General features: G+C 32.1%; 2 protein-coding genes across 3 annotated transcripts in view; both read left to right on the forward strand.

Moving 5' to 3' along the window:
• LOC130898184 (ATP-binding cassette sub-family G member 1-like) overlaps positions 1 to 2,825 on the forward strand; it is a 76,693-nt gene extending 73,868 nt beyond the window's left edge. The window contains exons 9-10 of one of the 2 annotated variants that reach the window (XM_057807274.1): positions 219 to 459; positions 2,453 to 2,825. In XM_057807274.1, the coding sequence (XP_057663257.1) occupies positions 219 to 459; positions 2,453 to 2,481 (270 nt within the window). In that variant the 3' untranslated portion in view covers positions 2,482 to 2,825. Of the gene's footprint in view, positions 1 to 218 lie in introns of both variants that reach the window. The other variant, XM_057807273.1, reaches the window with a different exon arrangement.
• A 2,474-nt stretch (positions 2,826 to 5,299) lies between these two features.
• Positions 5,300 to 26,323, forward strand: LOC130897931 (tryptophan 2,3-dioxygenase). The gene is made up of 8 exons (XM_057806916.1): positions 5,300 to 5,728; positions 16,418 to 16,563; positions 17,801 to 17,931; positions 19,057 to 19,248; positions 21,525 to 21,692; positions 23,248 to 23,497; positions 23,619 to 23,712; positions 26,033 to 26,323. The coding sequence occupies exons 1-8, from the start codon at positions 5,706 to 5,708 to the stop codon at positions 26,229 to 26,231; spliced, it is 1,203 nt and encodes a 400-aa protein (XP_057662899.1). The 5' UTR covers positions 5,300 to 5,705; the 3' UTR covers positions 26,232 to 26,323.
• Positions 26,324 to 26,938: the final 615 nt, after the last annotated feature.

A 26,938-nucleotide genomic window follows, 5' to 3' on the forward strand; every position in this document is an offset into this window, starting at 1 on the left:
GTTAATGGAATTAATTCATTTTATGCAAAATTATGGTAGTTTGTCTTTATCGATTTTAAAAATTACTCAATATCTGCGATTATATGGAAATAATCTCTCACGTCTCACACACTACTATGTATATACTACGTATACTAGTACTTATATATGTATTACCTCTTCCTAAACATGTTTATGACTATTATTCAAATAATTAATAATATCATTATCATTTTCAGAATGCCGTATTTATGGGTCCAGTAGTTTCGGTTCCTTTCATGCTATTGGCCGTCTACGGATTTGGTTCTGGTTATGATACTGTACCAACGATAATAAAAGTCTTCATGCAATGTAGCTACCTTCGATATTCCCTAGAAGGGCTAATACACGCTATGTTGAAAGATAGAGAGAAATTATCTTGCCCTGATACTTCAGAATATTGTATATATACTGATTTGAATTTCTTCGTTAAAGATATGGGTATGGAAAATACTATATTTTGGGTTGACGTGTTGGCACTCACTTTTATTTTAATTCTATTTAGAGGTAGCAGTTATTATTTGCTACGACAAAGGTTAACACCAAGTAAAACGTTTATAGCTTTAAAATATGTAGGTAGTATAGTAAAATCTCATATTGGTATCACACGGTGATAAAGACTTGTAATAAATTGAGTCTTATTCTTTTCTGTGTATACGCAATATTTTAATAATATGGAATAGGGTCTTAAATGATGGTAGATAATAATAAATAGATGTCTCGACATTATTTTTTAATTACTTCAAAGTATGAATTGAGTTATTTTTCATTTGCTCATTCCCATCACAAATAAAATAGACTGGGGATATTAGAGTGTGAAAGTTGGCAATAAAATGTCTTAGAAATGGGGAGAACAAATATAATAGTGATTTATGACCATTTCAAAAGAATGCGAACAAGATATTTTCTTAAAACTGTATTTGTATTTAAATTTTCTAGTCCAATACTATTGTTAGTCTTTCATTTCAACATTTTATTCAAATTCCCTCTTCACTTTATTTCTCATTGTAATGATATAGTAGAATTAAGACCCACTTCTCATCTTTCTCTTTAGGCCGTTTGACATGATGCAAGACAACGTGCAATGCAATGCAAGACTCTATATTTTTTGATCAAAAGCATGAGCAGAAGGAGTTTGGGTAATTGTTACATGCAAGATCTCGCACTCGCAACATTATTGGTGTGATCATTTTTATTGCATGTACGTTACAAGTCTAGGGAGAAATGAGCTTCTGATCTGCTGATACTACGTCTCTCGCCAAGGACTTCTTAATTATCTCATGTTTTATTTTCCTTACGAGTTTTTCAAATGTTTTTTCACCTAATCTCCATTTTGTATGTTTTCTAACCCAATTTTATAGCTAAACTCATGTTTCCTCTTGTTCTATCTAGCCATGTCCTGGCTCACCATCGCCTGGGTGCTCTTTTCTGTTCATCACACTCTAGAAGCAAGGTAGCAGACGATATAATTATTGCTAGTGATCCTCCTTTCTCTTGTTTATTTTACTTAGTTTTTTGTATTTTCATTTTTAAACCGCTCACACATATTAAATAAAATGCAATATTAATCTATGCAATATATTGACTTTGCAATAAATTGCATCATGTCAAGCGGCCTTAACTGTTTTAAATTTTATTGTTTCTTATTAGATCCAACAATGGAATGCTCCTTATATCTAACCTTTCTCAATTTTCTGATTAATTATTTTGGATGCTAATGATTAAACAATTAGAAAATAATATGAGAAAGTTATCCTCCGTTTAGGGAAAAATTTTAAATTATTTCCCACCATATCTAGAAGTGATTATTGGTTCCTAGTTTACAATTCAAATAACATCTTGTGATCGAATCATTTGTTTCAAAGTACATGCTATTGCACTTAAACAATACAAATTGGAGTATTCAATTATTCATATATCGTATTATAGGCAAAAATTCAAATTCTGTTGTAGCTGTATGTGCATTCCTGCTTGTATTTGCTACAAATGGACATATGCAGGTGAATATTGTGTGGCTTTTGACCTCTAAATATGTTCTAGACAACATTTAAATCATTTATAAACAATTTCTTGCAGTTATTACTTGAATGTGAGTGTACATCATCAAATTCTTCCCAGTACTTGCTAGTTCGTATGCTGCTTTGCAACCTAATCCATTTGTTTGAGCCACCTCTATAGCTCTATAGCTTTCGTTACTTAACCACAAAAAGATGACAATTTTATTTTTTTATGAAGGTGGTTTTTTGAATATCTACCAGATTCCTCATTTTCAACCTTTACTTCGTAGTGAACACCTTTCTTTGTAAAATGATATATATTTTCAATTCTCGTCTTTTGCAAAATTATTAGATAAAAATTCATTACATTAACATTTGTTGCACAATTGTTCACACCATTTATTTCACACCCTTTAAGATATCATTTATTTTTCTAGAAATATTGATGTTAGTTACTTTTATATGAAGTGGACGTGTGTGGAAATCATTTGGTCTTCCAAAGTAATTAGTTTATTAACTATTAGCATTTATTGTTAAAAAATGATCAACTATACAAATGTGATACCTAATTCAGAACAGTAATGAAAAATGTACACATTATAATTTAAGAGATATTATATTGAAGTTAAGCAAACTGTTGTTTCAGCTTTGTACCTATAATGAATGTATTGTTAATTATTTATAGAGTACTATTTCAATTGATAATTTATTTTTTAAAACTATGTGTTGTGGGAGAACCAGAAGGAAAAAATTGCCAAAGTTAAAATATCTAAGTATGTTTATATTATGAAATTAAAACGTTTAAAACCAGTTTAGTGTTTTATTTCTTTAGTTCATGAAAGTGAATTTAAATCGACAAAAAATAGGTGAGTATTTTTTGATACTATCAAAATAGAGAAACTGGCGAGTTCTCAACCCAAAAATGAATGCCAATATTTGTTGTGCAGCCTTAGTAGTAAAAAATAAAAGTAGTAATTGTAAATATCCACCTTTATTTTTCTAGTAGTGTTAGGGCTTTGAATTTTATGTTGGAAGGACCATCAAAGTATGATATATATCATATGGTCTTGAATATTGTAACTATTCTAAGGACCATCAAATTAGGAAATACTTGTCTTTTAAATGTTTGATTATATTTAAAAATGTTTTAATCAGAATTAACAAAAACGATGTGTCAAAATTTTCACGGAATAGGTCATGGATATCCAACTTTAAAACAAGGAGCTGTTTAATTGGTTGCCTATTAATGCATTAAAACGGTTTCAGACAAGTAGAGAACCGGATTCAATTCATTAAAACAATGAATAATAATTAGAAATTGTTACCACATCAAATATACACAAATTGCAGCAGTTCTGACAACTTCAACATAAAAAAATATGAATGCCAACCTTATTTTAAATTGTATAATAAGATCTATAAAGGATGGACGTAACGTAATTAAAATCCGTTGAAAAGATTAACGAGCATATTTTCTAAAATAATGAAGACTTTATATAGAACAGAAATAAAGCAAAATCCTATCTCAAACACACTACTAAAATTTATACTATAAACATTTTGAAAAGAAATAAATATTTGCCAGGATTTCTACACAAAGCCGTGTTTACAGACGGGACTATAACGATTAGATAGTCCGTTATGCATTTTATATAAGTTAAACGTAAAACGCATACACGAAGGAAAAACAAATTCTAAACCTTCTTCACAGATTCACCCACCTGATGGGAAGAGAAACCAAAATAAGGGACCTGAAAGAAAATTTGAGAGTGGCCTTCATCAACCTGGAACAACCCAAAACACGTTATACCACACACGACTTTTAATTATAACCTATAATAGAAAAAATCAAAATTTTCGGTAATCAATATCATCAAGACGACCTCAGCTATCCTCATTTTAGAAATTTTATCAAATTCTTCAATTTCAACTAAAACTAGCTAAACATAACTTACTTTCCTATCTCAAACACAAAACAGAGAAACTCTTAACGGATTAAGAAGAATCATAAAATTTTTCCCGTAAACCTAGACCAGAAAGACATCAAAATCTACAATATGGCTTCAAAGAAATAAAAAAAAACATTATAAAAAATTTTAATCATCACATAAACCAAAATTCGAGAATTTTATAAAAGTTTAGAGAAAATGTTACTATTCTTGGGGTTGCGGGTTGTATATTTTGCCCCCTGTTTTTGCCCCCGCGCCTTCTAGCCGTCAGATACGACAACTGGGCGTCGGCCATATTGTTGATGCGTTTTTCGTAAACAAACCGAGGTGACCATAGCACCATACCTTTGTCTTTCAATTTTTTTAAAGAATTACTGAAAGTTGGTGAAAAGCGCTGTATTCATAGGACAGATAAAAACCTTGTCTGACTAAAAAATAACTCGTGGGGAGCGTGAAATTTCCATCAACAATCCGACCGCTCATATATATTAACTGCTGTATAATATTACATCAAATTCCTTTTTCAGGCTTTTCAAAAGCCAAAAAGGCGGTCATTAACATTGCCACAGATAAAAATAAGCAGCTTAAAAAACAACCCAAAGGCATTAAAATGTAATCACGCCCATAATAATTTCTGGATCCTCATCTATATAGGTATTACTATCCCTCATATCTGTTCTAAGCTGATGAATGAACGACGAAGACAAGGGAGCAAAGGAAATTTCAACCAACAGAAGACGAAGAGAACACCTAACTTTTGCTAGTTCCTTACAAAACTTCTCCAAGGGATAGAAAAGTGACAGTTTGTTGAACTACCTATATGAAGGGAAACTACACACGGATGTTGACTATATCCGCAAATACTGTTTACTCCATCACTACACCAACATTTACAATTACACTGTATGACGCGCGTTTCGAGAACTAAGTTATCGTCTTCAGAAACTGAAGGTAAATTTTTCAGATAGTGTAATTGTGAGTAATGATGTAGTGGTGGAGTAAACAGTGTATTAACAATGAATATCACTAAAAGTTCCGGAAATTCCAAATGAGTAAATCAGCAAAATCAAAAAAGGATCAAGAATACATGGATGGAACATATGAGTCATTTATAATATTTATGTAGAATCCCTCAAGTGCCTACTAAAAAGTGTTAAATTATCTTCTTTATCAATTTACAGGGTATCTAGTATGTAAAGTTCCTCATGATTTACCCTGTATATAATGAAAGGTTAATAAATATATAGTTTTTCTCAATATCAAATGCGTTATTCCGAAATAAATCCATTGATGGAATTCATGTGGATTTGATTTAATTACTCCATAGACGCTTTTATTTACATTCTATTGATTCCCTGACAATGATGAAACAATTTGCATTATCTTCACAACATACTTATCATTATTTCATATATTTCTGAAATAGTTTTGTAACATTGATCTCATTAATTTCTTTATCTGCTGGCAATATCATAATTTGGGGAGTGATGTTTAAAGGAAGTTCTCCTTCAGAATATTCATTAATTCTCTTTATAATTGAAATATAGTTGTTTATAATCTGGTTAAAGCCCTATTGAAATACTAATACCATTGAGCAGGACTACTGAATTTCCTAGAAATTTGATATTCTGTGAGATATATTAGAAATACTATACTATAACAGTTAGTTGTCGATATACCTAGGTGAATAGTGTTCAAGTTAAATTTGAGACACCAGTTCGTGGTTAATTGTGAAATAAAAATGAGTTGCCCCGTTGGATTACAGTAAGTGCTTGGCGAATATTATTTTAATATTGAATATATGTATCTTATAAGTCAACGTCATATATTTTGGAAAAATTTTTATTGCCATAGGTGGAGAAGATACAGTTTTAGAAGTTGCCATCTATTTTTGTATTTTAGAAATTCATATGAATTGAGATATGTTGTACAATTTCTAAAATAGAGATCCTTATAAATAAATTTTCACGATTATGTTTAACGATCTAATTTTCATCTAGCCTAGTAAGATAATTTGCTATGGTATTGAAAAAATATTTCAAACAGGTGAATTGGTTTTATAAGTTACATTATTTTGAGATGTTTTTATTCGAGCTTAAAATAAAAAATGCCAATCTTTTCTAATTTTATTTTTCAATAGGTTATTGAGGAAGTTGAAACACCTAGGATGTTGTGGGAATGATTTCAATAATCATTTTTTTATGGTATAAAAATATTCGTATAAGGTTTCTAACCCAATTTATGTATAAGAAGATGTCAGTAGTTTTTAATGTTTTTTCTTTTGTAGTGTAAAATGCTTCTTATTGGATCGTAGATTTAGAAGAAATATTTCATCGGTATTCATTTCCAATGATTTTTAGTCTTGTTTGACCGATATAGCCGGTTGGGAAACTACGGTTCCAGTAGGATTCAGCATAATTTTTTATTAAACACAAATTATGAAATATTCTTTTCATCACTTAAGGACGCTTGACATGATGCAATACAACGTGTAATGCAAGGCGCAATATGTTTCATGCAAGATCTCGCACTTGAAACATTATCGGTTTGGTGTCATTTTTATTGCGTGCAAATTGCAATTCTCGTGAAAAATCTAGTTACTTTTGGTTTAACAACCAATCTGTCCATCAGGATCCAAAAGTAAGACAGCAGCAGATATAATTATTCACAGCGATTCATTGACCACTTATTCACTTTGTTACTTACTTAATTTTGTTATTCCCATTTCCAAACCTGCCTCAAATATTGAACTAAAATTGAGGTTAGGAATTTTTGTCAGTGGTAGCCATAATGCAATGGAAAGAGAATTGCATAATATCAAGTGACGTGCAATATTCATCTATGCAATTTTTGACCCCGCATGAAATTGCATGCAATTTCTTGCACGTTGCTTCCACCATGTCAAGCTGCTTTAGGCAATCACCTGATTATTCCTTTGATGTAGTAAGTTGTTAGCGGCTCGCTCCAGGGTTTTTAGATTTTTGTGGTTTTTTTCGACAATCTCTTGAAATGTTGAAATCATGATTCAATGTGACGTACTAAAGGGTACCACCAATAGTACAGATATTCTTTTAACGTGCTTGATTGATTATAGGGATATGGATATGCTAGCGCAGCCCTACAATTAGTTCCCCAGCAACTATTCTGGATTTCCAAAATTTTAGATCGATTTCTCTTTATTTCTTAGGAAATTTATGCATATTTTAGTGGAAATTTATTGATATGCCTTTTGCTTTCATGTAATAGTACATAATGAAATATTATTAGTGTCTTAAATAATTGGTTTATTCATTCTTCTTCTACGTAGTTCACCAAGCCAAACGAGGTCTTTGGAATAATACTTATGATGTTGCGGATACTATGAGAAATAAAACATACTATTGTTCAGTATTTAATATTATCTCAGGTGTAGGCTGCAATACTTTTATCGTTCTGATTTATAAGTTCCTTTCATACAGGGCGAGTCTCCTGTATTTTATTAGCCATATGAAAATTGAATACGGTTACTATATAAATAGGGTTACATAAATTAAACATACGATTTTTTTGTATGAAACGCCCCCATTTTCAAATTATATATGAAACATTAAGTCATCTTTGATTAAAGTTTTTTGTAACTAGCTTTTCCTGCTCTTGAGATATATTGTATTTTTTGCGTAAAAGCTTATTCCCGATGAATCCATTCCATTTAAACGGGTGAACATCACAAGAATTGATTAAGAATACCTTTAACAATCAATCATGTTACTTTTTGTTCCAATTTTTTATCATGGTACACAAATATTGAAGGCCACTTTGGCTACATTCATATATCCATTACCTTATAACTTTTAATGGAACACCCTCTATTTTTTCAATGAGAGAGAAAGATTCGTTGGTTAAAGTTTTGTAGGATACAGAGGATTTTTGTAAGGAGGTGAGTTTGTTGGAGTAGGCCCTGATATAGTAATAATTCCTCTGCAGGGCTGGGATTGTGGTGGCTGCGTGGGGTTGTGCTTGCCCAACTATTTCTGAAGATTTTGGCTAGAAGAAAACGAAAATGAAGCTTGTAAGCAAAAACGGCTCTTCTCGGTTTGTGTTTTTCTTATTTCTTTAGAAATTTTGTTTTTTTTTTTACGAAAATTTCCGCTCTGAAGTTATCAATACTTTATTGAGAAATAAACGTATTTTTTCCATTGGTGAAGTCCCTGTATAGGAAAGTCTGGATACTAGTGGTCGTTCACTCGATTCGTTGGCATTGAATGGTGGCTGCAATAAGAGAAGCGCGGGAAACAGTGGTCTGTTTAAATGATCGAACAAAGTTACCTTTTGACTCATAGGATATGTATGTTGGCACATATACTCAAATTATAGAAGTTTGATGAACAAAATAATATTTATAGAAGTAAATAATGAAATTACGAAAAGAGACGAGTCAAATGCCAGTCTAGTCTGTTTTGTTTACATTTGCAAAAATCTTGACCAATTTGCTGAATGTAACAAACAAAACCATTGTCTATATCTGAAACTGTCATTTTTGTTAGAATATTGTTTAGTTCACTGAATAATTTTAGTCATATATTAAAATGTGGAACAAAATTCTGAGCGAATATATCTTAAGTTATATTTTGTCTATTTAAAAACTTGAAAAATAGATGAGGAATAGCTTTGGAACAAAAAATAATTAACTTGATGTAGAAACGAGTTTGGGAAATTGGATTCAAAAAAATTAAATCTTTGTTTATTCTTCACAAATATTGATTACATGAATCGTACATCTAGATTTAATAAGTATCAAAGACCCAATCCTCCATAGGCGATATACATAATTTAAAAACAATACCAGTTTAGCTGAAAGCAGAAGGTGTCAACGCTGAAAATTCCACAATATTCAGAAGTAATAATCAATCATATTTAGGACTGCATAATAGCTAAAATATTCGTTTATTATGAATTTACATGGAAAACTCCATCGGAAAGCGTGTATATAAAATAAAATAACTTTTTCTTTGTTAGAGGAAAGCGTATTTCTTTATTGAAAGAAACTCATGTTGAAAGCAGATCCCGTGTAGCCTAACGATGAAAATTAATACCTACATTGGACGTTCCATCAATGAATGATGTTAGCGTTACATATCTCAATCTTGAACATTATCTTCGCTAAAATGGAAAATGTTCAATATAAGAAGTAATAAATTCAATGTATATAATTATTCAGATAAATTATTTGCTTGTTAGCGGCAAATTCAATCGATATAACATATTCTTTCGAAATTATTGTAGCCTTGTCAAATGTGAAAACATAACATGCCCTCGTTTTGACCTTTGTTTTGCTGTATCATTATAAAATGATATAAAGGTCGAAATTAAAATGAATATGTATTTAAAGTATGTTTCTATTAACGTATTTCAAACTTTTTAGTGGTATTATCTAATAGCAAATATTATAAGCATTTTTTATCATCATTAATATGATAAAGTGATAATTCATTTTAAAAACTTGATATACGCTTTCAATCAAATTTCGGATATTTGTAGATGGATTTTCCAGAAAAACAAATCACCCCATTTGTGCGATTACTGAATTAATATTTTTTCTATTACATCATTATAGCTTGTCATGATAGGGGTAACTTTGCCCTCCCACCATTTTCCTATGTTTATAGGTTCATATTCCCCGAAATTTTACACTCTGGCATGCTGGAAGGACCAGGATTGAAGAAAATACAAAACTAAATTCACTTTATTTGTATATTTTTATGGAAAAATCTTTATAAACTTATATAAGAGAAAACTCCTCTTCTTTCTTGTGGAGTTTCTGCTTTGAGAACAATGTCTACGCTTTGAATGCTTGCCTCATCTAAAATTCCTGGGAATCTGAATGTTTTTCCTTTGTTGTTAGATGTTCGCAAGAATGAAACTCTTATATCGCCATCAATAAAAAAGCTTAGTATTTTTGCCATGTAATGTGCCACTGATTTCTTTCCTCTATGTTCAACAACAAGGAAATCTCAAACATTGCATGTGATGCTATCTGGTTACATACGTTGGCCAGAGGAAACACTTAGTCTACAGTTTTCTTCTTTATGGTCCGTCTCATGCTCTATCAACGAAAGACTAGAGTCATGCACAGAATATTCGTCCTCGTCTTCCTTTCAATATAACGCTTTCTTTTCTGATCTTCAAAAGTGCGTGGTGTTGTCAAACATTTTGTTCAATTTGTAATGTAGATAGAAAAACGTAGAATGGTAATAATAAGACTTCAATAATTTTCGTAAGTAAAATTAGCATTACAATATTCAAACATCATCGTAATTTAATGAAGAAATGAAGAAAACTAGGTGGTCAAAGAAACCCCGTTTTTCTGGTGAAGTGCGAGGTGACTTTACCCACAAGGTTTTTTTAATTTTACTTAAACGAATTAAACAAAAACAACAACTTATAGTCAATACTCACTATATACCTAAATAAACTATATAGTTGATTTAACTCACCTTTTGTTCTTGGAGACTCCAAGTTCAGCACCACTATAAAATACTTGCTGAATGTTTGGTAGAGAAAACAACTGTTTGGAATGATAAGAAATTCTTAGACCGCCAAAAACTCAGTGGTGCCAACTGTACATTTTTAAGTTCTAAACATTTTCTCAAAAAACTATTCTCTCGAATATGCTTGTTATATGGAAATAACCACAATATATTGAAGTTTTATTTGCCCTAGATAACTTTATACACCAGATGGCAGCACTAGTTTAGATATAGATCTGATCTATAGAAACAAAGTTACTAAAAAAGGTTCTTAAAAAAGCTTCATATTTTCTCAAAAGAAAGCATCACTTTCGGTAAAAATATAAGTCGATGTTGAAATAGTACAAAAAATAATTTTTGCATTATAAAAACATTTACGTATACAAACAAAATTGACTTACCAATATATAAAATCTAATCGTTCTGTAAACAATTTATTACTAAATACTGTTCAAAATGTTCCATGGTCAAATTATGTCTTATAATATCTAAAAGATATTTTTACTTGGAAAAATTCCTTTCCACATCAACACTTGTAATAGGGGCGTATTTAAAGTTTGACATGACAAAATTTAATCCTGTAGCATTTTAGCCACTTAAAATGACGATATTTCAATCAATTTTTGAAATCCAATATTTATTTAAAAACCTCCCTCATTTTATTTTTAGCCAAATTATTTTGAAGTTCTCCATTGTTAAAACGATCTGACATTTTTTTTATTGATTTACTTGAGCTTTCCTAAAATTAGATTTTTAAAATTCTGGAAATTCTCTGCTTAATTTATGGCGGCGTCAAGCCATGTCCCCCATCTGGTTAATACTGGTTTTGGAGGACGTGGAATATTTGCACTCTCAAAAGTGCTTTAACAAATATTTTTTTGCCATTACTGATTAACTTATTCATTAATGGAAATTTTAAAAAATTTAGGGTTTCGGCAATACGTTTGATCCCATGAGCTAAACAGGCGCAGTGAATTAAGATGCTGTAAAAAATTTCAACGTATACGTATATATAAGCATAAGTACGGTTTTCGGTAAAAAAAGTTGGTCAAAAATTTGGATATAATGTTTACAACTAATTGAATATCCTTTTGTAGAAACTTCGTGGCACAAAACTCCTACCAATAATTTTGAGATATACCGCCTACAACTATCTGTAGTTTCATCAACCGTAAACTGTATATAATTGCTTTCAATTATTGCTTTAATTGCTTGATGTACTTTACTTTAATTTGTTGAATTGTATTGCGATTTAAAGAAGAAATATATTTTTTGCGTACAGTATTTTCGCCTGGCATATGTCGGTTTCGAGGTTTTTCCTGGAATTTTGTTTGTATTGCAGAGATCTAGATTAAATTCTTGTTGTCCATTACCACTACGACCGGACGTAGATGCTATAAAAGAACCAATTGTTTATTGCTTAAACTTATTAACTCTGTACTTCCTCATTTGTTCCGAGTGTACTTTTGTTTTTCAGATGTTACGTCGTATTTTTTAACACACTGAATCTACAATTAAACAGTTTTTAGCTGCTTATATGAAAAAAATATAAAATAAAAGTAGCCCGTTTTTAATGTTAAATATCATCTTATTTCCTGGCTGATTTTAGTGATTTTTTGACATGATAAGCAAAAAATATTTTTCAAGATACGCCTGATAAAATTCAAATTTTACTCATTGGATCAAACATATTTTATATTTAGGTGAAGTAATGTATTTTCGGCTCGTTGCGAAGGTAAAATTTACAACTTAAAAATCTACGAAATAAATAAACTTTCGAAAAGGATAAATTTCATTCAATACAGGTTTCTAAGTAATTAATTATATCAAATAAGTGAGTACAATCTAATACCGTACTTCAAAACACAATAAGAAAAATTACTATAAATGTTTTCTCGAAAATTTCACTACAGTTTTATTAATTTTGAGGATTTTTAAGATGTAAGCCTAGCTACTATTATAATCATGTTAGCTTTGAAATCGATCAAATTCACTACATACTTTTTACAAAAACAGATTAACAGAAAGCTTTTAAATTTGGTAGGTATTAAGAAGGGGCTTTTTATGTATCCTACGACGATATATCACTCGGTAAATTTAAAACTCACCGTTTTTACGCAAGCTTGACAAAATATTTTTCCTTTTCCGGGTTATCCTTGATCCATACTTAAAAGATCGCTGGCGCGATCTGATTTAATTAAAATATCTCGACCACGAGCACCCTACTAGCAGCCTAGAGCACATCTCACATCTATTTTTAAAAGTTTCAATACAAAAATCGATCGGGGCTTCCCCGAAAGGTCATACCTCGTGCTAAAGTTATAATAAGAGACGTTGTAGCTTTTTGGGTTGTATGACTTAATCACCAATTTCCTAGTTTGAGTCCTTATGCATGTACTTTAATTTATCAGGGTTAGGAAAACTTGATAGTACAAATATCAACCTCTTATAAACCTCATAAACTGCCCTCTATAGTAATGAGAGGAATAATGTTATTTCAACGACTGCAATCTTCAAATATATGACAATATCATCATGAATCTTAAAAATTATCTGGTGGTGAAGGCTTAAGGTATATTTTTCTACGAATGGGTATTTCCTTTGGATCGATTTGCAGATTTGCTCAACATTCTTTTATCGTTGTTGAAAGGTCTACAATAGTTGGATGGACTTGTAGTGAAATCATCAAACTGCGTCGGGATAATGTTCAAGTTCAACCGTATCTCTTCGACTATTATAAAGTAGACATTTCTCTAGTGTCGACCATAATGAGGATCAATATTTTTCCAACGTCTGCATGGTTGGCATAGTTGGTTAGTGATGATACCAGGCGTAACTCCATTTTTCTGTGAAATACTTTTGGTCGCTATGAAAAATGTTATTCTGTTTCTTCTTTCTTATGCACTTATTGCACTTCGGTAAACGCCTAGAATTGTATTTCATCTTCTTCTGAAGCAAAGGCTGTTGATGTTATGGACGTTGTGTGTAGGTAGCTTTTTTCCCAAATATATTTCTGATTTAGAGGGTTGTGCACAATTCTTATACTCCGTTAGCCGTCCTAGCGCGCTCCTAATAGTATCGATGGCACGTTGTTGGCGTTGTTGCCTTGTTGCAGTACTGCAACAGCTCCACAATAAATAAGTTAAAATTAGCTGCTCACGCGCTCTGTAGTTTTTGCACTCCTGCAATGATATTAGAATTTTTGTTGGTCCTCAGTTTGGATAATTTTGGTCGACGTATTGTATTTCGGTATATCGATAGTACTTAATGTCTCATAGAATAAACGAGAGTTTTAGACAACATTTTACTATCCGCTTTATAGTAGGGAAATCTTTAAATTATTAGATCCTAGACCATAATTATAGATATGTGTTGGTATATTGTGTATCCATATTATTCACATTACACAATGAAATAAAAGTAGATGAAAACACAACGCCATTGTTTAAATAGTGATAGCATGAGTGAGATAAATTTGATACCTTCGTTACTCTTGGTTAGTTTGTTTTACATATTTTCTATGGATTCAGATTATTGACCTCACATACGCGGATTCTTATTTCAATATTAATCTACAAGAAAAAACTATTGATTCATATGTATAAATAGAAAATACAATACAATACAACTAAAATCTCATCATAACTAGGTCGAACAATAAAAAGTTGATAAATGATCAGTTAACCTTGAACATTTCATAATTGAATAAAATATACGAATAATTAACAACTAGCACTCAAGTCAAACTAGGTAATTGTGAAATCCTACAATAAGTTAAATCTAGAATAATTTGGGTAAGTATTGAAGCAGAACAATGTTACAAGCTTAATAATCATCTGATTTCCTTTTTACGGCCCAACATCATATAAGGGTTTCTATTTCCAGTGGGCTTTTGAATCTTCCGCCTTTTCCGAGTTTTCTCATTCCTTTTCCTATTTTCTTCTAACAATGCCAATGTGATTTTTTTGCCTTACAGTGAATTATTATATTTTTCTTATCCGCATCATTTCTCTTACTCTACGCACAATATTTTGAAGCTCTTTCTTTCATTTTTTCACGACTGTTTGGTCGGCATAATTACCTTTTAAATGTTATAATTTTTCACACTGTGTTAGCTGTTCTGGCTTCCTTTGGGATATTCTAGATGTGGATCGTAGCTTCCTCCTTTATTCCACTAACATGGCAGTCCCGATCACTGGACCTCCTTGTGTTATCTTTTTGATAGTCAGCTTGCGATGTGATTAGATAAACTAGATTATTAGTTTTACTTGAGCTGGGGTGAGGATTGCCCATGGGAGGTCTTGTTAAAAATGTTACACCACTTTTGCATTGTACTTGTTTCTAAATTCATTCGGCAAAATTCAGAAAGTCATTGCTCGTATGAAATTAAGATCGGCTTCTCTTATAACAAAATTTCTTCAGTCCACCGCTTTCCGAGATATCACCCTTAGGAGGTGGTGACTGGAATTGGGCTTTCATTTTTTTTATGAAATTTCAGTAATGCTAGAAACTTGAAATTCTGTAATTTTTGTGCACTCTCAAAGGACTAAGTAGGGGTATTTTTTCAACATTTCTGTTACATTTCCAGCAATTTATTATGAATCTTTTACATTTTACATCAACTACTGTTTTCTACAAAAAAATAGAAACTGAATTTTAGTTACCACCTTTCAAGGGTGATATCTCGGAAAGGGGTGTGCTGTTATAGGAAAGACCCATGTTAATTTCATACGAGCAGCCACCTCTTGAATTTTATCGCATGAATTTGGAAACACCTTGTATCTTCCTGCTCCAGATAGATCGCTTTCTTCCCATAGATCCGTGTAAAGACATCACCAACAACATGAGGAGTCCCATTATTCTGAGCTCTGTTACCCGTATCACCTTAGGCCAGATTTCTAGCCTCTTAAACTAGAGAAGCGCTAGTTAAGCTAAGAATGACCTCGAATACCCATACCATGATAAAAGGATTGAGGTCACTGCTGCTTCTAATGATCCGCCGTACTAACGAAGATAGAAAATCGCCCTTCGTGCGGCTCGATATCACTTTGCCTTCAATGATAGTTTTATACTAATGCATTTTTTCAACTCTACCTAGAGCTCTCTTAACGGTGGCCTTTGAGATATTGCTTAAGGCTGCCTGTATATTTATAAAAATTCCACTACAAAGCACCCACTATCCAACAGAGTCTCAGTTCATGTTCGGTGGGGCTGATGGACTTCTCCTTCACCTTTTTAAGTTGACAGTCTTTCTCAAAGACCTTTTTCAGTGTACTGCTGCGTAGCCCTGCTTTCTCTTCGAGCTTCTCCACATCTGCAAAATGTTCTTAGTCCGTCTGCCTGAGATTGGTATCACAGTCAACAATTACAAGGAATGTCTTTCATTTACAATATTTTTTCAGGCTGTGATGTTCAACTAAGGGGGTGGTAGGTCGTCATTGCCGATGCGCCTTTGCTGTAGTTCAATTTTTTTATTTATGCAGAGATCAAAAGTAGCCATTATAGGGATGCTACCTCAATCCTTGCTCCAACCACTAGCACTAAGCAGCCTCAAAGTTCACCCGTCAGAAGTTTTTGTAGTTCCTTCATTTCACAACTTGTGAATCCTGGATCATTTAATTGAGTCCCATTTCTTTTTATCGCTTTATTTAGATGCCAGGTATCGGTCCCCAGAGTAGGGTTAATGATACACAAGAATTCCAGAATATCTTTCCACTATACTGAAGGCTCTTCTAAACTTTGGCAGTGTACTCGGCCCCTGACCTCCTCTTTGCTACTTCGACAAAGCACTTATTTATAAAAAGAGTTTATATCCTATAAACTTTGATATGAATAGCATTGTGTTTACTTCTCACATCCCTAAAATTGCACATATTTCAATTACGTCTTTGTGGTAAAACTAGCTGGCACATTAATGCATTCTGAATCCGTGCTCCTTTTGTTTTAGCGATGGTTCACAACTATGTGACGAAGCGGGTATGTTGTATGGGGACTATTTGATGCTGGACAAAATATTAACTGCGCAGAGACCACTTGGAGAACATAATGGCGCACCAGTACACGATGAACATTTATTTATCATTACTCATCAAGGTACTTATACAACTGTTTTGAATTAGCTATAGTTCATTCCAAGATTTTTTCGTCTAAACCTCAATTAGTATATTGTAATCACAAACAACTAGTGTAGGTTAGTACTAAGATCACAATTTCTTCGTTTTCCGCTAGATAATAATTCCAAGTTCTAAATTGATTAACGAAAAATTAGATTAATATTTCTGAGAATAATATCAACTTTTTATTTTGATCTATTTCTTTTAAATTGATCAGAAAATTTAATTTTACGTCTAGAATATGTAATTGTGAATACGAAAGAAAGGCGGAATAAATTTATTCTTTTACTCATTATATTACTGTTTTTCGCAGATGGTATAAGACTAAATATCTTTTTGTAGTCTTATTGGTTGCAATGGGATTCTTTGGTCGTACAGTATAGAGTATTGGGGAAAGTATAGTAGAGTGTATATGGCAAGAAAAAGAGACCTCTATCTACCGCACTCACTTCAAGACGACGAGGGGTGCTCACGGAAGTTTATGGTCGCACTAGTAGGGTGACTAAAAATATGTAGAAATTGAGCGATGGTGGAACGATTTCCTTAAAGAAATCATACACATTCCATTGATGCTGATGGTGTACCGATCGCCTGTGCATGAGATCACAGGAAGAACTCCAGCTCCAGCCACGTTGAAAATTGTAGGTCATGCATGTTTAAATGTGTAACAATATAAGGACTGAGAGATATGTATGAAAAACTGGTATAATATAGAGATCAACGGTCGGTCAGTCAAAGCCAGGGCTAGAGTTTATAAATCTAATAACAAAAAAGAGAGGTCCCTGAAGCTACAAAATTATTGGACATGTTATTTCCTTCAGTAAGCCGCGGAAAAGTCTGCAAAGAGTTGACAGTATGGCAGGGGTACAGTGCACGACATCTAATAGCACAGATTATAAGTTAAAGTGATGGAAATTATAAAAAAAATGGACTATCTCATCATAGAACTATATTTAGATACTTCTAGAAAAATTTTGCTATAACTAAACATCTTGAAAGATTCTTCTGCCTTGTTCTGGAACACTGCGAAAGTCGTGATTCCTCAACATAATTTGATGCACATTTGATCAATGAAGTCTATTTTTACAGAATCAAGCTAATCATCAACATTGTAAACGACAATATCTCAATCAATTTATGTTCAAGACATCTCTATATAATAATTTGTACTTTTAGATTTAGTTCAATTGAGAAGTTGATAGTACATATCATTTTAGCTTATGAACTCTGGTTCAAACAAGTTATTTGGGAACTGGACTCGATAAGAAAAATCTTCAGTTCAATTGTAGACGAATCTCAAACTTTGGATATTGTTAAAAGATTGAATAGAGTGGTACTTATATTAAAAGTAAGTTGATGTTTATAATACGTGTCTTATATTTGTTATATTTATAGATATCTTGTCTATGCACGTCCCAAAACACGTTTCCGTCACTATTATAGTATTTGTGCAGTAGTGTCTTAAAACGTGTTTTTTTCTCGTGCCAAAACCATGTGTGATGAAAAACAGGAACAACGTATCAATATCAAATTTCTCGTTAAATTGAGAAAAAACTCCGGCTGAGTCCTCTAAATTTTTGCAAGAGGCCTATGGGGACAATTCTCTATCTTGTGCGCGTGTTTTTGAGTGATTTAAGAGCATTAGTGAGGGCTGAGAAAGCATTGAAAGTTGACCAGTGCCTAGGTCGCTCTGTGACTGTTTTAACTCCGGAAACAGTGACCAAAATCAACTCAATTGTGCGTGCAGATAGTTGAATGAGCATCCGGATGATTGCCGAGGCTGTAAACGCCGATAAAGAAACGGTTAGAATAATTTTACACGAGGAATTACAAATGACAAAAGTCTGTGCGAAGTTTATGCCAAAAAATCTGACTCCTGACCAAAAGCTCTTGCGTCGACGGGTCTTTCCTTGAAACGCAAAAAACGACAGAGCGCTTAAAGGCACTCACCAGCACTGCTTCGATCAATGGAATGTATGGACGTGTATGACGAATTTATTGAAAGAAAGCAAACTGATCCAAATTAAATGATTTTTTTCATATCTAAATACTTCATCGAGATTAATTCCTTTCTCATGATATGTTACAATCCTTGTTATCTGTCAACTCGTTGACCCAGGTCATCTGAAACAACAGAATTGCGTCCATGGCATCTTCATCATGCACATCATTACCGCCTTCTTCAAGTTTTCCCCATACGAACGATTCATTCTCCGAGTGATTTCTGCAGGCCTCCAGCCTGTAGAAAACGAGTTACACTACGTAATTCACAATTGGCGGGAGTATCAATAATGATGGACATATTTACGTAGCTGTAGCACAACGCCGACTGACGCCTGAATGTCAACATTGGCGGAGTGTGTAGTACGGAGCTATTTGTAGTTACAGAAGACATACATACACTCTTACGACAATAAAATCAGTTTGTTTAACTATTTGGAGACAGATACGTACACAGTTCAATTTATTTCAGGTACTCGTTGACCAAGTAATGATATTGGAAACCATGACGCCTTTAGATTTTATGGAGTTTAGGAACTACTTACGACCTGCATCAGGTTTTCAAAGCTTACAATTTAGATTGCTTGAAAATAAATTGGGGGTTACGCAAGAACTTCGAGTGAAATACAATCAAAATTATGCCAAAGTTTTTGATCACGACAAGGTATATATACATTTCTTATTATTTCCTATTCGCAGATTAATGCCCGAAAAAAAAAGGAATAACTTCTAATAAATGGAGTTATCATCCTGCTAATATGCTCCTGATTTTATTGAATAATTAAACATTTATACAGGGTGAGTCATGAAGAACTTTATACTAGAGAGAATATAATGAGGTTTCTAAAAAGTGTCAACTCCTCTTCTTTATTAATTTACAAGGTGATTTGTGTAATTGACCGTAAATTTTAATCAGCTATAGTGTTTACATAGTTCATGAAGCAATACACTACTATCAAGTATTCGACTATTATTAGCAAAACTTAAAAATTTAAGGACCGATTTTCGAAAAATACAATTAAGTGATTTGCATTGAATATTGCACCATATATAATATTATTTTAAATGCAATAAGTGATTTCTAAATTGCATAAATAACCAATGAAAACGACATATGCGACAATGTCGTGGCAGTTTTATTATATTTTTAATAAACCATCAAATCTTATCAAACGTAGAACATCCATAATAACGTATATTAAGTATTAATTTAAAAAAATAAATTCAACTACATCTTTTCTGTCTCTTTGTATTATCTCTAAGGGCAGAATCAATTGTTTTTGATTTTTGAATTTTTACATTGGGGAATAATTGTCGATAAATACTAAATTGAATTGATTTAGAAGTCAAACTTTATTTATGTGTTAATGTGTGTTGATTGTAAATGATTAAAATTTTATGTCAGATAATAATACAAATTTATTGATGAGTCAAAAAGATTTTTAAGGTGAAATAAGAATAGAAAGTCATTTAGGAAATAACTTTTAATATATATTTTATTCAATATTTGTGATACAACTTACTAAATATTTTTTATGTAACATTTTTGTAAGTTTTCCGATGTCGATGTAAATTGGTATTTTTTATTTTTCACAAATTGTATTAATTTTTTTGGTATTTTTACAAGCATATGCATATTCTTTTGAAATGGATATTTGTTTGTAGCAAAGAGAGCGTCGTTGTTTTGTTTGCCTTTATAGTAGACATTGAAACATATTTCCGAATATTTCTTCTCTTTGAATTTGAAGTTTCAGACAAGTGCGTGTGTCTGTCTATCAGCGTCTTTGCTAATGGTACACTAGTGTACCAATTATCTATGTAGAGAGTTTTTCCTGAATCTAATAGACCATCAATTAATTCCATCACCACTTTTTCTTCAACAGAAACACCATCTCCATTTGCTTTTTCTGTGTATACTAAGTGTTTCCAGATATATCTTCCAGGAATACAATAATTTTATTCCATATCTATGACGCTTGTTTGGAAAATATTGTCTAAAATATATCCGCCCGCGGAAGGGTACGTTCCTCTCATTAATACAGACATCTGAAGGTTATTCACTAATTGTTAGAATCTATTCCCAGTCATAATGTTGAATATTTTATTTCCCTATAATGAATTTGAGGATCAGTAATCTCGAATTTTTAGAAGCTGAAGAAAACCTATTCATAATATCATTCCAATGAGTTTTCTCATCTCCACAAGGTCAATAGCTGATCATGGTTTTATCTTTGGCTTTGATTTTATATTTTGCAAAGCGAATCTTTTCGTCTCTAACAAATAAGGCAGACATCTATTTAATGCCCGTACACAAATATAACTGCTTATGAACCCTGATGAACTCTGTATAAGGTAGAAGTATGTAAAGTACCTTTTGACTCACCCTTTATATTGAAATATGGATAATTATGATTGAGATGTAATTGCGCTTGGAAATCTATCAAATGGTGCGAACCAGTTTCACTAAATAAAATTCAAATATCTTTCAAATGGCGAACAAGTTATGTAATTAGAAAGTTGTCGTAGTTCAAGTTAATAGATTTGTTATTGTTTCCGTTTAATTTCGTGATTTCTATTGATGTAACGGTCATTTTACCATGCCCTACTCAACTGCTTTTCAATAGTTTATTATTAAAATCTTGAGAAACTACTAGATACTCATTAGAATTGTTCAGTTAATACGGTGGGACCGTTATCTATTTATTTTTAACCTTTATTTCTAATTAAATTTGTAAATATTAGAATTTATAGGAGATTCTACACAAATTTTGAGTGTTATACTTATTTAACACTTACGGAGTGCACTGATAAGATGAGCTTCTTAGTTCTGATAAAATGATTGGAAAGCTCTATACAACTCTTTCCTACTTTTTTCGTAAAATACTTTTAATTTGAATCCAAATTTATATAATCACTGTTAAAACTTTATAAATTATTTAGGAAGCTATTAAGAGAATTGAACAATCAGAAAGAGAAGCATCCCTGAAAGATTTAGTACAAAGTTGGTTGGAAAGAACACCTGGTTTGGAAGAAGAGGGATTCAATTTTTGGGGAAAATACCAGAAATCAGTCGAAGATACATTGAATGAGGAACGAGAAAAGGCAAATGTAAGTCTAATTAAAAAGTTTGAGCTCATATATATACTTAAGGATAAATACGTTGTATGTATGTATATATGGATTTGGGATCTCGTATACACTGCGACCCAAAAGATCTATTGTGTCCCCCTTTCTTGCTGCGGTACTGGAGAACCCCGTGTTTACAGCTGATCCATTAATCACACTCCTTTTAAAAAGTCTAGAATTTGGGATGACCAGAGAGCTTCGTCTTCTATTTCATGCGCTCCCAGGTGCAGTTCTCTGGAGTTCCTTAATGTTTCACACTTCGAGAGAATATTTGTTGAGGCGACAGTGCCCCGATAGAACTCCTGTTAGTATTCGTAGATTGTTCTTACCTAGGTTGATACATTCTGCAGATCTACTCTGGTTATAGTTTCCAAGAAGTGCTTTTTCCATTGCTTTGTAGCTAATACCACAGAAGGGTTCAGGTACCATGAAGGGCTTGTCGGCCGCCGCTATAGCGAGCTTATTAGCTGTTTCATTTCCCTTCGCTCTGGTGTGTCCCGTAATCCATTGTAGGATAATTTTATTTTTCTTGCCTAGCTTGTTCAATCTATCTAGGCAATCCCTAAAAAGTTCATTATATAGGTACGTGATTTCTTTGATGATTCCGTCTCTGGACATTCTAAATAATGTTTTCTCTGCTTTCCAGAATTATGTGGAGAGGTGGAATATTTGGAATTACTTCTAGTGCAGCTGTTAAGCAAAATTTCATGGCCCCGATGGCCAGTCTTTGTACCTTTGAGAAGTTGTTTCTCATGGTATTCAGACTAGTTCTAGTACTCCAAACCACTGCCCCATATGTGAAGATTGATCTCAAAATTGCCGTGTACATCCACCGTAGGATCTTTGGATTATAACTCCAATTCCTCCCTGCCAAGTTTCTGCACACCATCAGGGCTTTTGAGGCTTTGGTGATTATCTCTTTTTCATGTTTGTTCCACAGAAGTTTATTGTCTAGAGTGAGTTCGCTCTGTTTTCCACTCGATTACTTACCCGTCTAGCTTGATGGGAGTGAGTTTTAGTTTTTTCTTCATAGTGAAATTACGTAGGTCTAAATACATTATGTATTTAGTTTTACTCAAATTATTCAAGTTTCCTCGATTTTCTATAATATGTGAAATATTCCTAAAAATTTTTCATTTTCGTTATAATGTCTGTATTAAGGAATTTTCCAGTTAACATATTTAAATTTATGTTTTTTTCGGATATTTCATGGTTTGTAGAGGCAGTTTAATTTTTTGTCTCTCCTTTCTTAATTTCTTCGTGGCCATTTCTTACCACGTCAGCTGTTTGATTTTCCTCAAATTGAAAACAATTGGAATATTCTCGAATTTCCTCGACAACTCATAATTAATTCTATTTTCTAATGCACAATATATCGGTAGAGTCGAAAATTGTTATCTGCTAGGTGCCAAATGGATTATTCCAAAATTTTTTCTAAAACTCGTTATTATTCAAACTCTACGTGAATACAATGTTCAAATATTGTCTAATATACAGATTGGTTCTTTCAAAACATCAATTTTCTTCTTTTTGCTAGAGAGAAAAAGTGGAAACACTCAGAAAATACAAATTGAATGAATTGGAAAAACGAGTAGAAGTCTACCAATCTATTTTCCGACCTGAAATCCACAATGCGCTATTGAGTAGAGGTGAAAGAAGATTCTCACACAAAGCTCTTCAGGGCGCTATCATGATTACCTTCTACAGAGATGAACCACGATTCAGTCAACCTCATCAAATTCTCACTTTGTTGATGGATATTGATTCTTTGATCACTAAATGGAGGTGTAAGTGTTTAGTCATGGATATTATTATTCCTTAAATATTTTGTTTCGATTTAAAGACAATTTATGAAATCCACAGTTTTATATTCAAAGGAAATCATTCTTATTGAACTATACATTTTAGATAACCATATGTTGATGGTACAGCGAATGATTGGTTCTTCTCAATTAGGCACAGGCGGTTCGTCTGGATATCATTATTTAAGATCTACACTAAGGTGAGGCCTCGTCCTTTATTTATTTTCAAAATAGGCATGGCACTTGAATGTGAAATAGTATATTGTGCAACAAGTGGGAAAAGTTCAAACACACGCGTGAGAAAAGTACTTATTGCACACTATACTTTTTCTACAACTGCACAAATTGAAAGAATAAAAGTAATGGAACCTAATGTTTATTTTTATGATTTGTAAAACCAAAATAATAGTGAAGTGTCCTGTTAACTGTTGATAAGATTATTTAAAATTGTAGTTGATTATGAAATTTTCAAAATTTTGTATAGTTAAACCCGGAAAGTTATTTCTTTTTATTAAATTTTCTGTTATGTTAATATTAAATGTTGAGGGTTGATCGTTCATATATGGTGTACTTTATCTCTCTATTTCTGTAAAAGGTTCGAGTGGTTTCTCAATAGAGTTGACGATTTTATTAGCAATGTTAATTTTATTTTTAATAGACTATTCGAGATATCCTTCTGTCACGGTACTGCATTGTCATCCTCCATGGCGCTTTAAGATTAATTTGTCCCATCCTGCATTTACTGAAATTGTTACCGAAGAACGTGTGTATAGATGGGGGTTTTCCAATTTTCAAACAATTGTCTTAGTTATAGTGTAATTTAAGAAGAAACGTTTTTCTGGCAAATCAATCAGTCGAAGCAGCAACGTTCTTAGCTTTTGTTTTCATGTTATCTCATTTCACAAGTAAATCTGTATTTAAATACTTTAAATTATCGATTTTCAACTTCCATAACTCTCTAGGACATGCCCCTGCCACGCTATTAGAATTTTAATGATTATTTAATCCCTTTTATCTACTGAAAAACCCACTAATTAGAAAAATTTATGTTAAATCAAAGAAACTATAAAATTAAATTCTAAAAATAGTTCCTTCTAAATAAATTTACCTTTATTAGTAAATAATCCTTGTCTGGAGCTTCGTTTAAAAATCTCTACACAATTGTTTTGCTGTCAATATTATTGATTTTTGGGGGACGTAATTGTCGGATTTTCTTCTCAAAAATGAACGTAATTTCTGATACTTGGATATATCAATGTTATTTTTTATACTGTACTTGGCAACATTGAATATTGTGACTAAAGTGTAGACGCCTTTAAAGTTTTCGACGAAAGTATACCAAAAATACAGTTTCCGAAAAAGATTTTATTTTTGTATTTCTTCTCCATTCCATAAATTTCTCGTATGCTAATTCATATTTTTTTTTAATTTTTAAAGTTACTTTTGCTGCTATTTTCGATATCTCTGGCGGAGTATTATCCAAATCGTCACTACTGTTTTCGACGATTTTTATTGATTCTCCTTATAAATGTATGTGGTGTGGGCAAGGTGCCGTGTGAAATAATATTTTTCACAGTGTCAGCAATATTTGGTTTTGAGATTAAGTTATAGTCATAGCAGTTGTAGAAAAAATTATGTTTGAAATTAGTTTTTATTTGTGAAAAATTTTATGATCTCACAAGCCAAGCAGATATTTTAACTAATGCGTGAGGATTGACAGATTTTAAGCATAGAAAGCTGTATCTACATCTCACAATGAATTATAAATAAGTTAGACAAACATATCAAAGTCACATGCTTGTTTAATCATAGTCAAAAGCTCCATGTTATGATTATTGCCTTAAGTTCATCTAAGTAAAATCCAGACAATTTATTGAACAGATTGAATTGTGTAAGAATTAACAAATTTGAAAATTTTATGTAATGTAATAATTATCCAAATATGTAAATAGATTTTGGGCAATAGTAATATTATCAAGTACCCCTGTCTAAGGGTAAGAAAGCGATTACGGACATTTCTTCGATTAATTATGGCACATAGGTTGGGAAGAGTTCTGTGGGTACGTATATAGAATGGGTTCGGTAATATTTAATCAGTTTTAATATTAATGAGTAAATTTGGAGAACATGGGGACATAATGTTTGACAATAGGTATGAAAACTAAATTATTTGAACCTATAACGAAATTATGTTCAAGGTACATGGCAGTAGAGACAAATAAAAAATGATTAAGTATTTGAAATCAAACAATTCAGTGTTCGCTAACGTTCAAAAATACATACAATATAAGATACCAAAATGGACTCTTAGGCACTAGGTAGACAGATAACATGTCAAACAGTAGATTATCAGTAGACATGTCTCAGTCTTATTTTATCAATAAGCGAGTCACGTTTCATTAAGAACGTTTTTCGGAATGACTGGGTCATGTGTCATCGTATGAATAAATATATTTTTTTGAAATCATTACTGTTAGTATGTCCATTATCGATATTGATCGGAGTGTTTTCTGATTTCAGTGATCGCTATAAAGTATTTGTAGATCTTTTCAATTTATCTACATTTTTGGTACCAAGAGCTTATATTCCAGTACTGGATGAAACAATCAAAAGTCACTTATGTTATTGGGGCCCTATGCAGAAAATTGATAATGGAGTAATAGAAAAAAGCAGAGACAACAAAGAAAACGGAAAGAGCGCACTACTAGATTCCATTTGATGGATTAATATTATGATTGGCTTGATTTTGATAAAATTTCTTAATAATTATGTGAAAAAATATGGACAAGAATAAATAATTATTGTTGATTAGATTTTGTATTTTTAATTTAGAGAACTAACCAACCTCTTAGATTGAATTTTTTTGGATTTTTGGAATAATCTGTTTACTTGTACAGGCAGCTCTAAGATAGCGCGGTCACGGGCGGTTCACTCAAGCCTAATTGAAAGTTGGCATTGCTCTTATTTTTGGTCCACCTATCACAGCACAAAATATCTGTTTTCAGAACTAAATTAGCACTTAATTTTGATTTATGGAACAAGCATATTTAATGCAGTTGAATTTACTCTTTTTCTTAAGAGATCACTTTGCAGAAATATATTAGAACTATATTCTTCTCAATTATCTCATTAAATGAAGAAAATACAAACAAGGAAATTTTGAGAGAAGAAACCTTTTTCAAAAGTGTAAAGATCTGATATATATTACATACAAATGCTTCAAGAGAAAAAATTATGAAAGATTCTATCTAGAAAACCAGACTTAGAAAACTAAATCTTCAATAGTAGTTAACTAAGCATTAGTAAAAATCACAACTACCTATAATTAGCTCTTGGTACACCGTTTAGTTAAGTGATAAACAAAGCAGATTAGATGGGAACAATAGAAGGATGGGTTTCAGGATGTGAAATTTTTCAGAGAATATA

This window comes from Diorhabda carinulata, chromosome 9, assembly GCF_026250575.1.
Source record: "Diorhabda carinulata isolate Delta chromosome 9, icDioCari1.1, whole genome shotgun sequence".
NCBI lineage: Eukaryota > Metazoa > Arthropoda > Insecta > Coleoptera > Chrysomelidae > Diorhabda > Diorhabda carinulata.

What these genes read in the sequence shown, in the direction of transcription:
- LOC130897931 (XM_057806916.1), top strand. Translation starts at nt 5,706, where the DNA reads ATGAGTTGCCCCGTTGGATTACA. An exon ending in ATTTATCATTACTCATCAAG is followed by an intron (nt 16,564 to 17,800) that starts GTACTTATACAA and finishes ATATCATTTTAG; the next exon opens with CTTATGAACTCTGGTTCAAA. An exon ending in GAGTGGTACTTATATTAAAA is followed by an intron (nt 17,932 to 19,056) that starts GTAAGTTGATGT and finishes AATTTATTTCAG; the next exon opens with GTACTCGTTGACCAAGTAAT.